The 17,130-nt window shown below is 44.2% G+C and overlaps 1 protein-coding gene across 4 annotated transcripts in view; it reads right to left on the bottom strand.

Annotated features, from left to right (window-relative positions):
• Nucleotides 1-17,130, bottom strand: part of Ltbp1 (latent transforming growth factor beta binding protein 1) — a 374,464-nt gene that overhangs the window by 193,537 nt on the left and 163,797 nt on the right. For 3 of the 4 annotated variants that reach the window (XM_050162976.1, XM_050162975.1, XM_050162977.1), the window contains exon 5: nt 11,589-11,756. The exons of the other annotated variant lie outside the window; for it this stretch is intronic. In XM_050162976.1, coding sequence (XP_050018933.1) covers nt 11,589-11,756 — 168 coding nt within the window. The remainder of the gene's footprint in view (nt 1-11,588; nt 11,757-17,130) is intronic. 4 annotated transcript variants of the gene reach the window in all.

Below are 17,130 nucleotides of genomic sequence, written 5' to 3'. Positions count from 1 at the left end.
TGAGGTCCCACCAGATCATTTTGTCTTAAAGGAAGGCAAGCTGGGGATGAAAGGCGTTGCTGTTGTTGCCGTGTTACCCCAATGCTTCCAACTCAGTCACCAGTACAGCAGGTCCGATTCCAAAACTAGTTGAACCGGAGCCCAAGGTCTTGCATCCCAGTTGGTTTCCAGAATCAACTACAAGGAAAATTGGACACTACTGGTCCCTGATGCAGGATGATAGTAAGAGTTAATTTCCTAAACAACCTCCCTTGGAATTCTAGAGTTTAAGCCACTGCCAGGTTAGAATAAGAAGTATTTTTGGCAGAAACCAGTCCATAATATGATGAAGTTTGACAGTTAGGGAAATAATAATTACTGTATGGGCAGCAGAGTCACGGGTCATTTACCAAATAAGGCAATGATTTCTGCCATGAGAATATTTCAATGAAAGAATATTTTCAGCCTAAAGAGTTTGGCTTATCCTTGAAAAATGGTATATCCCACAAGCGCTGTTGGTTTAATGAGGAATCCATGTATTTACCAAGTACCCAGCTTTGGAGTGTTTGGAGTGATATTCTTTGTCTTTTTAGCTCAATGTCACGGTGCTCTAGGCATACTATGGGATTCTCAGATGTTTCTAATTACCCCCTGTGTACAGCCAATAAAACAGCTGGCTCAAGATGTTACTAATGCCACAAGAAGAGGCCTTGTAAATCACACTTTCTTCAGAAAGGGACAATGCAGTAGCAAAAGGGGACAAATTTTAATCTTGCTAAATAAGATTTTAGCTAAGAATGTTCTAGTGTTTTTCCTAATTTGTCAGGGAAGGGGAAATGGTCTACTTTCCTCACTCCAAAAAATTTAGCATCTTTTTCCTCTCACCTCGTAGAGAGAACAAAAAAATGATGAAAAATAGGTCAAGCTTTTGCATCAGGAAATCGCAGAACGTCCCTGCCACGCGGAACCAATTCTTCTTGACTCTCCTGGGCGTCCCAGGCTTGGTTTCGGAGTAAAGAAACCTTCCATAGCTGCATAGGCTGGTGTTAGGTTTGGTTACATTCTTCCACCAGCTCTCAGGAGAGGCCAACATGTAGCCATGCCAGTTTGTCAGCAATTACTGCCTGAGTCTAAAGTCAAGAAAATGAAGTTGAGCAGCAAGCCATCCCTTCAGCTCTACAGAGAAAATCAAGTTCTAACAAGTGTGTCAATGACAACACCACACTAAGTTGGCAACAGAGGACAGCTGGAACTTCCATTTCCTTTATTTGTGATACGACTTTGAAGGAATAGATCGCAAACTTCTAACTATTCTTCCCATTTGGTAGTTATTTTATTTCCCTGGACTGCTTAGCATGAAGATGATTGTGTGGCTGTCCCCAAAAACATTTCCACATCATCTGTGATGTCAGTTCCAGGACATTTTTCCAGTAATGCACAAATACATTTTCCGCTTAGAAAAAAGAATATATATATGTACCTTGATTGTTAAAAAATGGTATAAATGCTTGACACAGCCAATAGATAGAAAATTGAGGCAAGTTCCTATGCCAATATATGCTGTTGGTATATGCTGTATCATGTCCAACATCCTTAAATTTACTGTAGCCTCCAAGCCTAGAAGTTATATAACAGGCAGTAGAATGAAGAATACAGAGCACGAGCAACCATAATAATCAGTCCTTGTTGGAGATGCTCCCATCTCTTCAAGTTGATGACCATAATAATCGGTCCTTGTTGGAGATGCTCCCATCTCTTCAGGTTGATGATTTTTCCTTCTGACCACAGCTCTGGCTTCCAGAATGTATTACACTGCTTGACTTCGTCCACCTTTGCCAGCGGGCTTGGCAACATGCAAGTACTTCCTGTGTAAGCAAGTGAAATTTGCAAAGGACACAAGGTCCAAGCAGAAAGGCATGTCATGGAGACCACAGGATAACGACACAGGACAGTGCTCTGTGCAAACTCAAGACCTTCCTCAGCAAGGCTAAATGTAAACAAGGATGGACTGAACCAGGAGGCAGAATGGAAGGGGAAACCAAAAGATAGATCTTTGATTTTCTCTTGCTCCTGTTGTGCTGTTACACACACAAAAGGACCACTACCACATGCAGCATGCCTGATCCAGGTTCCAGGAGCCAGGAGCATGAGTGCACTCACTCCCCGACCCAGCCTCTACTCTGCAGCACTGGAGACAGAGCTTACAAGGTATGCACAGGATGGACCTTCTTCAGAAAAGCATACCGTTCTTTTCACCAATCCAAGACGCACTAGACTTTCAGGATCTTCCTAAAGCTCAACATGGATCCCATCACTTTAATGGCTTGGAACTTGAGAACCAGGGAGAGAAAAAGACTAGGGTCCTTTGGCCAGTTCATAGAACACATGAACTAGACCCCACATGTCAGATGAATCACTAGAAGTGCAACAGGAGAGAAAATAATAGCACTATTTGAAAGAAAACTTAAAGGTCTGCCTAAAATGTCTTGGTTTTTTCATGGGCGAAATGGGCTGGAAATCCATATTGAACTAAGAGTACAAAAGTTGACTGGCAAGTACTGTGCTCTCGGTGTGGGAGAAGTATCTCTGTGTAAAGAGTTAAAGGGGATATACTGCTCCTTTCCTCCAGTTCTAGAGACTGAGTCCAGGGCCATGTGCAACTTCTATACCACTGATGGTGCTTCCCAAGCCAGACAAGGTCTTTTCTTGAGTATCTTTGGTGAATGAAATTCAATCTCTCTGTGTCTTTCTCTGTCTCCCTCTGTGTCATATGTGTGTGTGTCTATCTGTCTGCCTTTATCTCTGCCCATATGGCTGTCCATCTCTGTTCGTCTGTCTCTGTGTCTGTTCATATCTGTCTCTGTGTGTCTCTCTGTCTGTGTGTGTGCCTCTGACTGTCTGTCTGTCTCTGTGTGTCTTTTTATCTCTGTCTCTGATGCACTGTGTGTGTGTGTGTATATATATATATATCTGTCTGTCTGTCCATCTCTGTCTCTGTGTATGGGTGCCTCTGTCTGACTCTCTGTCCATCTCTGTCTCCATTTCTCTTCATATGTCTCTGTGTGTGTCTCTTTTAAATTATAGAGAGATGATTCAACTGGTCTTTTCCTTCTGTGATTGTTCCTTGCCTTAGAATTAACCAACTAGGTTAAGATGGCCATTACACGCCTCCATGGCACAGGCCCTGGACATAAAAACCTCATTGAGCATCACCACAACGAGGTACTTTGCTGGCTCCCGGGATACTAAGTTTAAGTCTTTGTTTCTAAGTGGCTCCAAGGACAGTGAATAAATAGGCATTCCAACAAAGAGGGGAACCATGAGACACCGAAACACGGCTAGCACCTGTCTGAAGTGAAAGAGGCACTAGGCTGGGGAGAATGAATGAGGGAGACACGTCTGAGCAGAAGGAGCAGAGGCACAGAGGACCTGGAAATAAGGACATCTGGCATCCCAGAGGCTCAGTTTGGCAGAGGTAAAGCATCAAGCATGACCAAAGAGAAACAGTCAAAATAGATGCAAAGGAGCCGGCAGCAGAAGACCATAGAGGCCCCAAGAGCTCTGCAAAGCACAGAGCACATCAGCCGGCCAAATGGACAAGGCGAGAAAGGCCCCACACTGTGACACCAGGCTGTTTACTCTAGCTTGCTCTAGCACAGCACCTCAAAGAACCCACTCCACTCTCTGACGGGCCACTGTGGCTTTGAAAGGACCCAGGAGTCACATAAGCTTTTCATGCGACACAGTCAACAGCTGAGCCCTCCCTCTATGAAAGGTTTCTTTTTAAAACTGTCCTGGCTTACAGATGCACTCTGTGATACTACCAGAGGGACACCTGCCACCTTCTCAGTCCTGGGCATCTTCCTTTCCAACCAAAGATGACCTGTTATCTCTGGATGTTACTTAGCAATATTAGCCTGCTGCCTCTATGTTTTCTTTTGGTTTTGGTTTTCAAGACAGGGCTTCTCTGTAACTTTGAAGCTTGTCCTAGAACTAGCTCTCATAGACCAGGCTACTCTCAAACTCACAGAGATCTGCCTACCTCTGCTTCCCAAGTGCTGGGATTAAAGGTGTGCGCCACCACCGCCCGGCTGCCCTTCCACGAATTTCTTCTTCAACCAGACCTACCTTTGACCTTCTACACACATAGACGCAGACACACATGGACACGCACAGACACACGCACACTTTATCCACAAAGGAATAACCCTCCCCCCATTTTAAAAGCCGGCTTACCCCAAATGACATGTGACCTACCCTATATAGAAGAAAGTTAGAGAAGATGATGGCCCCACTTTGTGAAGCTTATGTATGGAATCCCTTCACTTTCTGGTGCAAATCACCAAGTTTCCTTCTATCATAACTGCAAGGCTCGCTTTCTTTCTTTCTTTCTTTCTTTCTTTCTTTCTTTCTTTCTTTCTTTCTTCTTTCCTTTCCTTTCCTTTCCTTTCCTTTCCATTCCACTAGAGGACAAGACTTGCTTGCCTTTGTCCTCTGTGTAGAAGGTTGGTCTTCACAGACATTAATCTGATTCAGATAATCATGACACAGGTTCATGAAACTGAACCCAAGATGACAGACTGATTTCGAATGAAGGCTACTAAGGCAGGCCTTTTGGGCATTCTTTAGGTCCAGACAAAAAAAAAACCAGGCTCACATTCAGCCCTACATGGGATGTCTTTATCACACCTCTCTACTCAAGACTCAGGGTCTATGCACACTATTGGAAGAGGCAGAGGTGGTACTTGGCTCCTAGGACGCAGTGTCATCCAAACACAACAAGACAGAGTCACATACGAGCTCATGGAGATTGTGACAGCCACATAAGACCTGGACAGGTTTACACCAGAAAAGAAGTCCTAGCACTGAAAGGAAAAGTTGACACAAAGTCCCACCCCTGACCAAGAAGCTATCTGCAATGTATACGTGGAAAATCAGTTTTCTCTAGTTGAGTGTCACTGGGTCTGTCAACCATGCTCCAGGGCAGGCCTCAGGCCAGGAGTAGTCGGCCAGTACAAACAGAAACTAGTGTGTGTGCGCGCGCGCGCGTGCGCACACACTTTTTGGATTGTTATTTTTTTTAAAATCTTACTGGGTTTTCTTTTTGTTTCAGTTTCTGAAATTTTTTTTTATTGGTGGTGATGGGGGGTTTTGTGGGCTGTTTTGTTTTGTTTTGTTTTTTGCTCGTTTGTGGGGTGTTTTCAGGTTGTTTTTCCTGTTTTATTGTGCTTGTTAGTTTGATTGTTTTGTGGGAAGAGAAGACACATGAAGTTGGATGGGCAGGAAATGGAAGGAATCTAGGAGGAGTTGAAAGAGGAGAAGGAATATAGTTAAAACACATTGTATGAGAGAAAATGTTCACTATGTTTTTATTCAGGCAGGCTCACGTAGACAACAACATCTGTGATGGATGCTCCCTCACAGAACCTAAAGCCGGTCTCTGCTCCAATGTCATCTTACCTCACAGGCCTTGGCAAACCAGCAGCCCGGGCTTTTACCCCTTCCCACTCTCTGTTCTTTTTCTGCTCTTTACTTTCTTTCATGGTATTTACCACTACCTGGCATTTTATGTGTACTGTATCTTACAATAGACTTTTTTTTATAACTGCATATATTATAGTAGGAAAAATAGAGAGAGGGGTGGACAGAAAGAGAGCAGATTATAGATGGTGGTTTGAAATAGAATGGCCCTCATAGGCGCATGTATTTGAATAGTTGGTCCCAAGTTCATAGAATTGTTTAGGAAGGATTAGGAGGTGTGGCCCTGTTGGAGGAGTGGTGTTCCCCACCACCCTGGCAACAATACTGATGTTCCTTCTGCCTCCATGAACCCCACAACTCCTCACAAGCACCCTGTCCTTTAGTCACAGGCTCACTTCACTTAGCATAGCGTCCTCAAGGTTCATCCACACATCAGCCACATTATATATCATATTACATGTACATTAGTATTGTGGGGGGGAGGAAGGAGTTTGCCTGTTTTGTTTATATATCCCTAAAATATATCCCTAAATATATCCCTAAAACCTAATACACATTCACCATATATGTTAAATGAATTAAGGTTTGACTATCAGCCCTTTAAGGGTACTATAAAGTTTAAAGACAGAAATATCCTACATTATAAGGTTTATTATTAGCAAATAAAATAATTATAAATAGATAGATACACATATAGCTGTTGTGCAAGACAGAGTCTCACTATGCAACCCAAGATGGCCTAGAATTCTTTATGTAGACCAGGCTGGACTTGAACTTAGAAAGACCTACCTGCCTCTGCCCCCCAAGTGCTAGAATTAAGAGTGTGTGCTACCATATTTTGTCAATAATAAACACACTTTGGAGTGGTTTCTTTGACATGTTTCTAGGCATTCTACATTGCCCAGATGAAAAGCAACTTTTTTTTTTTACTGTTGTAATGAATCGCCTCTAAAACCTGGAAGGTACCCCTATTATTAAATTTATTGGAAAGAAAATACAGTCTCCCGATGACCCCCAAGGAATTTTCATAGATGAACTTTGGGGGGAACAACACAACACAGCTGGCAGAGAATGAATGGCTCAGCATTTGAACAAAGTTACCAGAAAAAAAAATCTGCTTCCCCACCCTAAACTCTTCTGTCAGTTTATTTAACGGTTCACTGAGAGTCATCTTGGTCCCTTCTTGGGAAGAGAAACTTTAGAATAGATTCAGCAGCACAAATTGCTCACCCCTCTCCCCTCCCAAATCTTCGACGGCTGAGCTCTAAGATGGGGACGTTTCCAACACAGAGCACGGGGCGAATGGGGTGACTGTTCACAAAGTGACCCTCCAAAAACACCAGTTTCTTGCCAGAAAACTGAACGTGTTTCTTTCTCTTGTTCGACATGATTGACAGACATCAGCGTAACCTTCCTGGAGCTTTTCCTTAGTGAGCAGTAAGAGAGTGAAGTTCAAATTTCCAAGTTTGAAGTTCAGGGCACCCCACAGTCTTGACACAATCAGTCCCCCCACCCCATCAGACTCATCATTTGTTATTGCTAAGACAAACTATTCCCAGTTCCCCAGGACCACCTGTCGTTTTGTCTTCACACCAAGTTTAGCGGAAAAATCCTTCATCCCCCATCAATTCCCCTGCCTCTCACTGATTTTTCTATGAAGACTTGACAGTGTTTAGAGTTTCACAGCCCATGTCCGTCAAGCAGGCAGAGTTCGCTGGTCCCCTGTGTGATAATACACTGAGGAGCACAAACAGCATGGTGGGCTACATGGAGGCACTTCCCTCTCCAAATATCCTCCACCAGATGGAAGCAACACCTCATCTCCTCTCTGGCCTCCTGCTGAGCATGAGCTACCCCAGTTTAGAGTTCTGTATGTAACTTCTCCTCCTTAGAGCGGTAGCCTTCTGGTTGGTTCATCGTGTAAAACCTAGGACCCCGCTATATGCATAGCCACTTCATGCTCGATCCGAGGAAGGAATGCGGGGTGGGTCACCATGTAAAACCTAGTACCCTGCTCTGTGTGTAATTATTTAATACATGTCAGAGGAGGCAACACGAGAGAGCTAGAGGGAATGAGACACTATGAGAAGGGTTATTGCAAGCCACAAACGCCTCTGGATCTCACATCTGCAGATTATAGCCACCGCCACTGCGTTCTCTCAAATGAAATAGCAGATGGGAGACATGGTTTCTAAATCATCAGATATGTTTCTGCAGTTACTTACGGGGTACTCGTGGGACAAGAGTCCTTTCTAAATACTAGAGAAACGACACGGTATAAACGGAGGGCAGAGCAGTTAATACTGCCACCTTCTCCGTGTCTAAATAAGAGATGGCAGTTTGGCAGTGTTTGTGATATTCTGCTTGACACACACACACACACACACACACACACACACACAGAAGCCATTGATACAGCAGCACTGAACAGAAAAAGTCAGCCCACCCACCTTTAGGTAAGTTTTCATTTTTCAAAAGAAAGAAATGAAAGGAAGAGGGAACAGAGATGAGCCTGCTGTCACTGGGGACAACAGTATAATTAGAAATCTGCTTTCTAGACACTATGACTCGATGCCCATCTTCTACACTCCATCTTATCTTACCATGCGCATGGCAAGTTTATGCCAGAGAAGGGCTACAACCCTTGAAAATCACCTCTACGGGGTGGCTCGCTCTACCCCTTGCAAAATTTTTTTATGGATCTATTTCTTTTTTGGTAGAGGGGCCTTGTGCATTCTAAGGCAAGAAGAACTCTACAGCCCTGGGCCAGAGGCCTCACTTTGAAAGTCTCTTTTAACAGACATTCTACTTCCGGATTCTCCCACTAAATAAATACTCAAGGGCAGAGATTTTAGGTTTAATCATGCCCAGAGAAGGAGAGAGGTACCTGCTGCTTCTCACATCCGCCAGCCCCAGGCGTAGTCAGTACAGCACAGAAAGCCAACCCAGCGGTAGCATGAAGCAAGAAGGGATCCAAGGCATAGCCCGCTACAGAGCTCTGCACGCCTATTAGGGCCTGCCTGGGGTAGATGGGGTAACCTGGGACAGAGGAAGTGTAGAACCAGAGCTCAGCTTTAATGACGTCAGAATTTCGAGCCTTAGTCCTAGACTCAGATAATATATACATTCTCCATGAGGTTCTCTAAGGTGTCCCTCTGACGCACTGAAGTCAGACTCCGGGGACGTCTTTACGGATGACGTAAAGAGATTGTTCCACTTTCTGCTAAGCTACTGATTGTGTGTCTAAAAGGCCCATCACACGTAACCCTCTGTGCCTATTCCTTTAGTGCAAAAATTGGGTGACAGTAAGATTAGTTCCCCTCCCTTCAAAGACCCGAAGACCATCAGGAAAATGTCATAAGTTTTGTCTGCTGCGGATCATCTCAGCAAGGTGTCCTGCGAATGTCATGTGATCTGCTTTGGATAGTTTTTTGACTCGGGGCAGGGATCCACAAACTTAAACTTCAGACAAATGTTGCATTCCAACTGCCATTGGGCCACAGCATCTGTTCTCCTAAATACTGTCTCTGGCTGCATCCCCACACAGCAGCAACGGGAAGCGCTATAACAGAGGCCACAGGGCCCACGAATGTAACTTGTATTATGTGGCTTTCCTCAGAAAAGCATGCCAGGACAACCCCTTTAGGACCCTTAAATATGGAAAGCCAGAACCAGTTGTTAGCAAGCGATGAGCATTTGAATTTCCCACAATTTGTACTACTTTCTGTCAAAAGATGCATGACCTTATACAAAAGTACAAAGGGAGAGAAAATAAATCAGAAAACTACTCTTTATAAATAATAAAAGCATATTACACCAATCAAGTCCAAAAAGACCAAAGTACACAAATGGGTTTTTTTTTTTTAGTTTTTCTGTTTTTGAAGGATCACATGAACTTTACAAGTTTGCTAAGCCATCTCTTTTCAATAGAAATAAATTATAGAACATGACCCTTAAACCTGCTAATATTTGAGCTGAAATAGAATAAAATAATGTTGGAATGAAAGGAAAGACCTCTCAGGGTTTCCATTGTGCAGCAACTCATTGTAAATAGAGTTTTTAAAAAAATTTTAAACTGTAATTAAGCTTCTGAAGAGTTAAGTGGCAACGCCAGTCCTTTGGTGGAGGGCTGAGGGCTGTCTCTGAACTGCTTTTGCGAGTAACTGTGCCGTATGTTCTATTCTGAATGAGCTATGTGTAATCTGCCCCTAAACAATTGGGCGGCCGCCAAAAAGGAAAGTGTGTGGCGTGCGTTAACAAGCAGACTTCCTCTGTTTCTCAATGCCTTCAAATATTTAGTTTCAAAATGAATATGCTGCAAGCAGAAAAAAAAAGAAAGAAAAAGACTACCCATTCAACGACTTCGTCATTGCTACCGTAAACATTTGCCATAAGTGCCGGGAGGCACAGACAGCACTGAAGATGACGGAGAGAGCGGCAAGAAAGGACTCCCGAGAGGAAAAAACGAAATGAGAGCAAAGCACCCGGGGCCAGTGCCTCCTGTCTGGAATTGTTTTCTCCCTTCCTCTCCTTGTTTACAGAAAGAGAAAACGTCATACGCTAATGCTATTTGCTGCTGATTTTGAAGCCATGAGACAGGTCAGGATGTGAGTCAGCAGCTGAGCACTTTGCCTAGTAAATGCATGGCTCTACATCGAATCACCAATGTGACAGAAATAAATAGAAAACTAACCCTCACAATGTAAGGTTTTAGAGGTGAGTTTGGGGAGTCACTATATATCATCTGACTTACTTTGGGGATGAGAAAAAGCGGGTCCCCAAAATCCTAAATGGCATGCCCTGTGGACTCTCTGGACAGCAACAAAACCAAGACTCCAGTTCACTTACTTGCCGGATCATCCGTCAGTTCAGTACACTCCTGACCTGCTTAGCACTCTGTGCCACTTGGCATACAATAGCTAAATCCTCCTTAAAATGTTCCCAAGTACCCCAATCATAGCCAGGAAAATGGCAATACCCTATTCAATCATATCCAGGGGCACCTATTATTTTTCCAAGTACAGATGATCAATAACACTGCTTCAGCCTCATTTGGAGTTTCCACAACGGAACAGACTAACCAACGCACCAGGCAGGGCTTCAGGCTGCCCTTCACATTTTGTCTTGATGAAAATCGTGTGAAACAGCATCCCTTTCCTGCATGCCTCCGACGCATACTCCCAAGACTAAACAGCAATATTCCATAAAAAGACCAGATCTAGCCAGTGTTATTATCTGTCTGACATTTCAGTTTTTCTTCTGAGTAACTCAGAAAGTAACGTGGGTGTCTGGATTATTTGAGTACACATGGCAAGCCATAATTGGTCAAAAAATAATAAAAGACTTTTTTTGAGTGACAAAAATACTGTATTGCATGATGGCATGGCACTATGACAGCTTCAGGAGACCGCAGGACTTTCTCCGCTTACAAAAATGCAGAAAAGAAACAGAATTTTCAAAGAGGCAAAAAAAATCCCATTTATGCAGCCAGTAACTACTAGTTTATATTTAAAGTTTTTGTGGGCTGACAGCAATCCACTAGTCTCTCTTGTGCAAATTCATCTTATACATCAATCTATAATTCTGTCTCGTGATACAGAGTAGATACGTGGCAGAAGAAACAAGGCTACAACCCTTCCTAGACCAAGGTCCAGATGTTGACAGTTTTTCGAGAAAAAGAATTAGGGCTCTCATTATTTATGACGTGAAAACTATTAATTTCACTACAACGTTCCAGGTTACAGGAGTCAAATCGAATGCAAAGCCAATTTATCAACAAGCTGTTAAAACCCGAAGCTAAGCAACGCAAGTCAGACATTCAGGTCTCACCTAGAAACTTGCCTTGTCTCATCTACTCTGTTCCTTCCCATCGCTGCACAGCTGGGGAGATGCTAAGTCACAAGGGGAAATATTCTAGTTGCCAATCCCCTAAGAAGCCAAAAACTCAGGCTGAAAAAAAAAATATTTCAAAAAGCAACTTAAAAGACCTCATAAAAGCAACACATTCATCTTCAGAGATAGGAGGCTGTTCAAGCAGAGAGAGCCATGTGAGAGGAAGGATGTCCAAGTGCCGTATCCTCAGAGACCGACTGGAGGTAAAGACAGTTAGGGACCACGGAGGAACTCACCCACTCGGAAGTTCGTGGCTGTCAGGGTGTCGGCTGCATGGCCGTTCTCACTAATGAGAGTCGTGGTATTCCCCTTCTGGCAGCTGTTCTGACAGTTACCCTTGGTGCAGGTCACTTTACAGATGCTCGGAGTGAAGACCACCTTGATGCGACCAGTGTGGTTACTCACTAGGAGCAGAGGCAGACAGAAAAAGAACAACAGACACGTCAGCTTAGTAGCCATGAACTTGCCTTGGAAAAATTTTCAACCAAAAAAAAAAAAAAAAAGAGAGAGAGAGAGAGAGAGAGGAAAAGAAAAAGGCAAGAGAGGGAAAGAGAGAGCCCACAGCCCGACAGGTTTCAGGCAGAGGGAAGCCAGATCTGCTAGCTGCTCTCTATCCAGTTAGTGTCTCTGAAACAGGAGTAGGAAGCTTAACAAACAGAACTCCGGGATGCACTCCAAAACCACATTTGAAGTCGAGTCAGTGGAGTGGGATTACTAACCACAATGCTGCACTTTATTCACGGGCAGACAAAGAGCAACATCCAGGGCAAGGCAGATTAGAGAGCCAACCGCGACAGGCAGATGGAACGCAAAGGGGGTTGGCCCTGCACCTAGTGGTGAATGAACTCCTGTGTCCTCAACTCGAATACTTTCTCGTTTCTCCGCTTATGAAGTCACTATTTGCAGCCCGACCCCTGGAAATGTTTTAGGCATGCGGCATGTCTGAAAACATCTGTCTCAAATCTCCTGGCACTCTCAGCTGAAGTGATCACATCCTATGACGCAGCTGTGGGAGCCCATTTCTTTCTCACAACCCATGGGCATCGTCGGTCCATATGAATTCCTACAACCTATATTTTGTTTTTCTAATACGGGGCCCATCAAAGAGGAAGTTAGGACCAGTTGTGGGGAGAGAAGGTCGCCTGTGTAAAAATAGCCTGAGCTCTCACCATCGCTGTGCACGGACCCCCTGAAGAGGAAATTCTGTCATTCACAGGGTACTTTCTTAAAAGCCCAAGTCTATAATCTAACAGGCCAGCTGAGGTGGCACCGTGGTGCACAATTGGGCACTGAGCCAAAAACACATTGTGGCTTTGAATCTTGGCTCAGTTCTCACGTGACTTTGAACATTCCATTTTACCATTTCCCTGAAACATGAAAGAATTGGAACTGATATTTTTCTAGCCAATCATAACTTTCAAAGTCTCCATGTGAGGGGCAGCCAACAATGGCCCACAGGCCAAACCTGACCCACTGTTTTGTTTATTTTTTTTTGACAATAAAGTTTTATTGGAACATGGCTGCACTCAATATCTATGGCTGCCTATTACAACACAACACAATTATACTGAGATTTCATTAACTCAACGTGCCTGTTCTCTACGGTAAGATCTCAATCTAGACTGTAGACTATTTCTCTGTTTTGTCTTCTGTGTGTGGAATATCCTGCCATTCGGTCCTTCCTCTTTCCCAGCCCTGAAGCATTAAGCAGAGATGTCGGCAGTAACTGACAACAGTGACAGTTTGTCTTCTGAAAACACCTTTATCCTACCACTGTCTCCACAAAATTTCCAAAGGGGATCAGGGCCTAGTCAGCCTGTCCAGTCCCACCCCCACCCCACCTCTGGACTTCCTTAACCTGACCAGAATTATATTTTCAGAAAATCGCCCACAATAAATTGACTCAAATCTGACCTTAGACACCAAATTTGGGCCAGAGAAGCCATTACAATTTCAAAGTTGAAGTAGGACCCCAGAGGCTTTCCTAGTCATCTCTCATGCATTGATGGGATTGTAAGGTACCAAACAGTCCTTCAGGCTTTATCTGAACATCTCATGACAGGGCACGTACCACCATGAATCCCATCCTAGGCACAGGGTGATTTCTACACTAAAATGTGTTCTTGAAGCAACTTATTGGTCCTGATACAGGTTTCCCTGTCTCACAACCCAAAGCCTTGTCCACATGGCGGCCCTTCAAAGGTTCCAACCCAGCTGCCACGTCACCACAAAGCCTAAGTTAAAAGCGTTAGAAGTCATCAGCTGTGTTGGCCAGCTTCATGTGATTTCTCGGAAGGGGAAAAAAAACCCTTCAGTTCTTTTCAAATGGCTTCCAAGAAAATCTTTCCTTCCCTAGGTGTTCTTAACCCTAGGGGCTCTTTAAACCAAATATCAAGATATATGCTTGTAAACTCAGGAAACTGAGGCAGGAAGATTGTTGCAAATTCAAAGTCAGCTTGTTCTACCTGGTGAGTACCAGGCCAGCTAGGACACATGCCCGGACCTATCTTAAAAAGAGAAGGAAGGAACTAAAGAAAGGAAGAAGTGGAGAAAAGGAAGAAAAGAAGAAAAAGAAAGGAAAGAAGGGAGGGAGGCAGAGAAGATGTGAGGGAGGGAGGGAGGGAGGGAGGGAGGGAGGGAGGGAGGGAAGGAGGGAGGGAAGGAGGGAGGGAAGGAGGGAGGGAAGAAAGGGAAAGAAGGGAGGGAAGGAAGGAAGGGAAGAAGGGACGGAGGAAGGGAGGAATGGAAGAAGGGAGGGAGGGAGGAAGGAACAAGGAAGCTGTTGGTTTAATCAATAGATATTTTCCTTGCAAACAGGGCTCCCAGCAGACTTCAAAAAGGCACTGTATGAGACACACTATCAGGACTTAAGGCAGAAGCACCTATCATCTGTGGAAGGCTAGACAGTAGCTATTTTTAGGAATGTGGGCCAAAGGACAACATGGGAACATTTGGCTCTGCTGACACAACCAGAATGCACCTGTACCAAGCTGTATGGAGGGCTGGGAAGATGTCTCAGTGCTCGCTTGCTGTTCTATCCTGAGGGCTTGGTTTGTACCCATGTGGGGCAGTACACAAAACATCTCTACTTTAGCTCCAAGGGATCTCATGGCCCCGTCTATCCTTCACAGTCGCCCCTCCTCTCACACACAGATACAGATGTAGACTTTTTTTTTAAAGCAGCATACAAGTTGTGAGCGTGGCAGTGTTCCAGTAAAACTTTACTTGAAGAAACAGTTTGCTACCTACACCTTTACATACTTAGAGGAATATTTTAAATTATCTAAGCATCTACCTTAAAAATCCAAAAGCACGCAATGGAATACTATCAGCAGCTGAACAAAATTCTTCCAGTATTTTTTTAAACAGTAGCACAAACAAATCAACATGGACTCAATGTTGTTAGACCATGCTTACAAATATCTTGAGGATACTTTGTGTGTACAAGCCGAAGTGCAGGGGGGAGGGGCACACACGACAGCATCTTCTTCCTTCAGACAGATACAAATCTCTATTTCTTCTGGCTCACAGTACCATAGTGAAACCAAGAGCCCTGTGCCAACTATTCTGTCTCCTCCGGCACTCACTCGTAGCATCAGCAACTGCTATGTGGATGCCCGGCTACCTAAATCACGCTTGCTTATGTGTACTGAGACATCCAAAGACAGTTATGCTTCAGTCAGAAGTCCAGTCTTCCTCCAAGCCACAGAAGTCACCTCAGAGGTACCTGAGAGTCTCCCGGCCCTTTGTTTTAAAAATTTATATTTCTTTGCCAAAAAAAATATTTTGAATCATCTGGACGTTCAAAAGGCAGAGACAGTTTCATATGCTTAATCCTAATTCTTACAGTGCTCATGTTGTCTTGGAAGCAAAAGACACAGCTTTTCATACTTGCCCTTGGGTTTTACAAGTATTCTGCTAGAATTTAATTCTGAAGTAGACACCTGAATTCCTAGTGAGCCCTTTTGTCTCATCCCAAAGTATTTAATTCTTCGTGCTGATTAGTTTGAGGTTCCCACAATAAAACCTCCAAAATCAGAACTGGAAAAAAAATTATGTTGACACTATCGGGATCTCAATAAACACTGAGTGGATTAAAAAATGTACATGTTTTTATCCTGGTACCTGAAAACCATTTCTACCTTTCTAAGCAATGATTTTAAGTTTTAAGGTACACACAAGTGTGGTCTGCCAGTCAGAGCTTCAAATTCCTCAGATGTGAGGAGTGAAAGACCATGCTGGTCACCATCCAGGAGTCCAATAGGATGTCACTAACCATGGTGTGAGCTGCCCTTTAAATACAGGGGCTATTGCAGACAAAGTCTTTGTGGAGCAGCTACTACTGAAGGACTCTTGTGTCCTGTCTCTGATAGCTTGGAGCTGTCATAACACAAGGATGCCTGCTGAGACCCTCATGGGACTGGGACTCACAGGTTGCTGGAGGTCATTCCTGTCTAAGGTCCTGCTTCATAGTGAGAGAGTGCAAGTCCAAGGCTAACAGTGGTCAAAGACCCTGCGGAGATGCATGTCCTGGCTGAAGAAAACTAAGAAATCTGAAAAGCCAAAAGAGGACCAGTCAGGGGCTAGCAGAGAGCTCGCGGGACAGGTATTCACACTTGTTCTCTCTGAGAGAAAATACGGGTAATTTTAAATGATCCTTGTAGGTAAACCAGCACCAGAGATCTTTAGCAAGCACTTTAAGTCCTGGAGTTTCAGAGGCCTTGGCTAAAAGTCGAGATTGCCTGGAGCCATGTAGCACCTCCACAGGACCTCCTACTCCTCAGTCAAAGACATTCAGGAGTCAACATTCTGTCTACAGCTCAGCCAGACCCAGTGTGAACTTAGACCTCCAAGAAGAGGCTCGGAGCAAACCACAGGCGTTCAGAGTGAACGGGCAAATGTCCTGGAAACAAAGCCGATACCCTAGATACCCTCCCAAGGTTTACATTAAAGCAGAGGGGGGTGGGGCGGCTTTCCTTTGTGCTGCACAATCACCACCCAAAGAGAAAATTTAAAACTATGGAAAACTATTTCTGACAAACAGACTAGCCTAGAAAAGAGGACAGTTGCCATCTTTCAGTCATCGGACCAAGATGTGACCAAGAACCGAGGCAGCCAGAGAAATAAATACAACAAGTTCAAGCCTCACTTCAGATGTCATGAACGAATAAGGTCTCCTCGGCATTCACCCAGAACGCTGTGACAGCATGTCAGCACTCATCCGATTTAACCAGCCAGGACCAGTCAGCTCAGGCAAGGGCTATCAGAGGCCGCATCTCGGATGAAAAGCATCATCCTGCTATTAAAGGAGGCCAGGGAAAGAGTCACGTGAGCTGAGTCAACACAGGTAACATCCTCTCTTCTCCCTGGGAGAGAGATGGAGCCAGCAGGTCAGGCTCCTGCTTGCAGTTCACTTGCCCCAAGGCCAAGAATTCTTTGAAGGACAAATATTAAGATAAGACACTGCTTAGCCTAACAGGGCTTCACCCTTCAGCTCCAGATTTAACTCCTTCTAGATTACCCAAACAATGCCCATGGAGTACTCTGTATTCTTCAAATGAGGCGGGAATGACCAACTAATATCAAATCCATTACCCTGTGCTGTAATGCCTAGGACTGGACAAACCTCCAAAAAAGAATATCAGTTGAGATTTCCACTGTGAGTTTGGACAGGATCTCCTTGCCACACGGGTTATTAAACTCCAAAGGACAGCTGGCCTTTCTTGCCCTCCCCAGTTCTCCCTTGATAATCATTGGAGGAAACATCATGTTGGCTGT

The sequence above is a fragment of the Alexandromys fortis genome, unplaced genomic scaffold (assembly GCF_014885135.2).
Source record: "Alexandromys fortis isolate MF-2015 unplaced genomic scaffold, M_Fortis_MF-2015_v1.1 scaffold_148, whole genome shotgun sequence".
Taxonomy (NCBI): domain Eukaryota; kingdom Metazoa; phylum Chordata; class Mammalia; order Rodentia; family Cricetidae; genus Alexandromys; species Alexandromys fortis.
The sequence above is the reverse complement of the archived record's forward strand: the minus strand, read 5'-3'. Positions and strand labels throughout refer to the sequence as shown.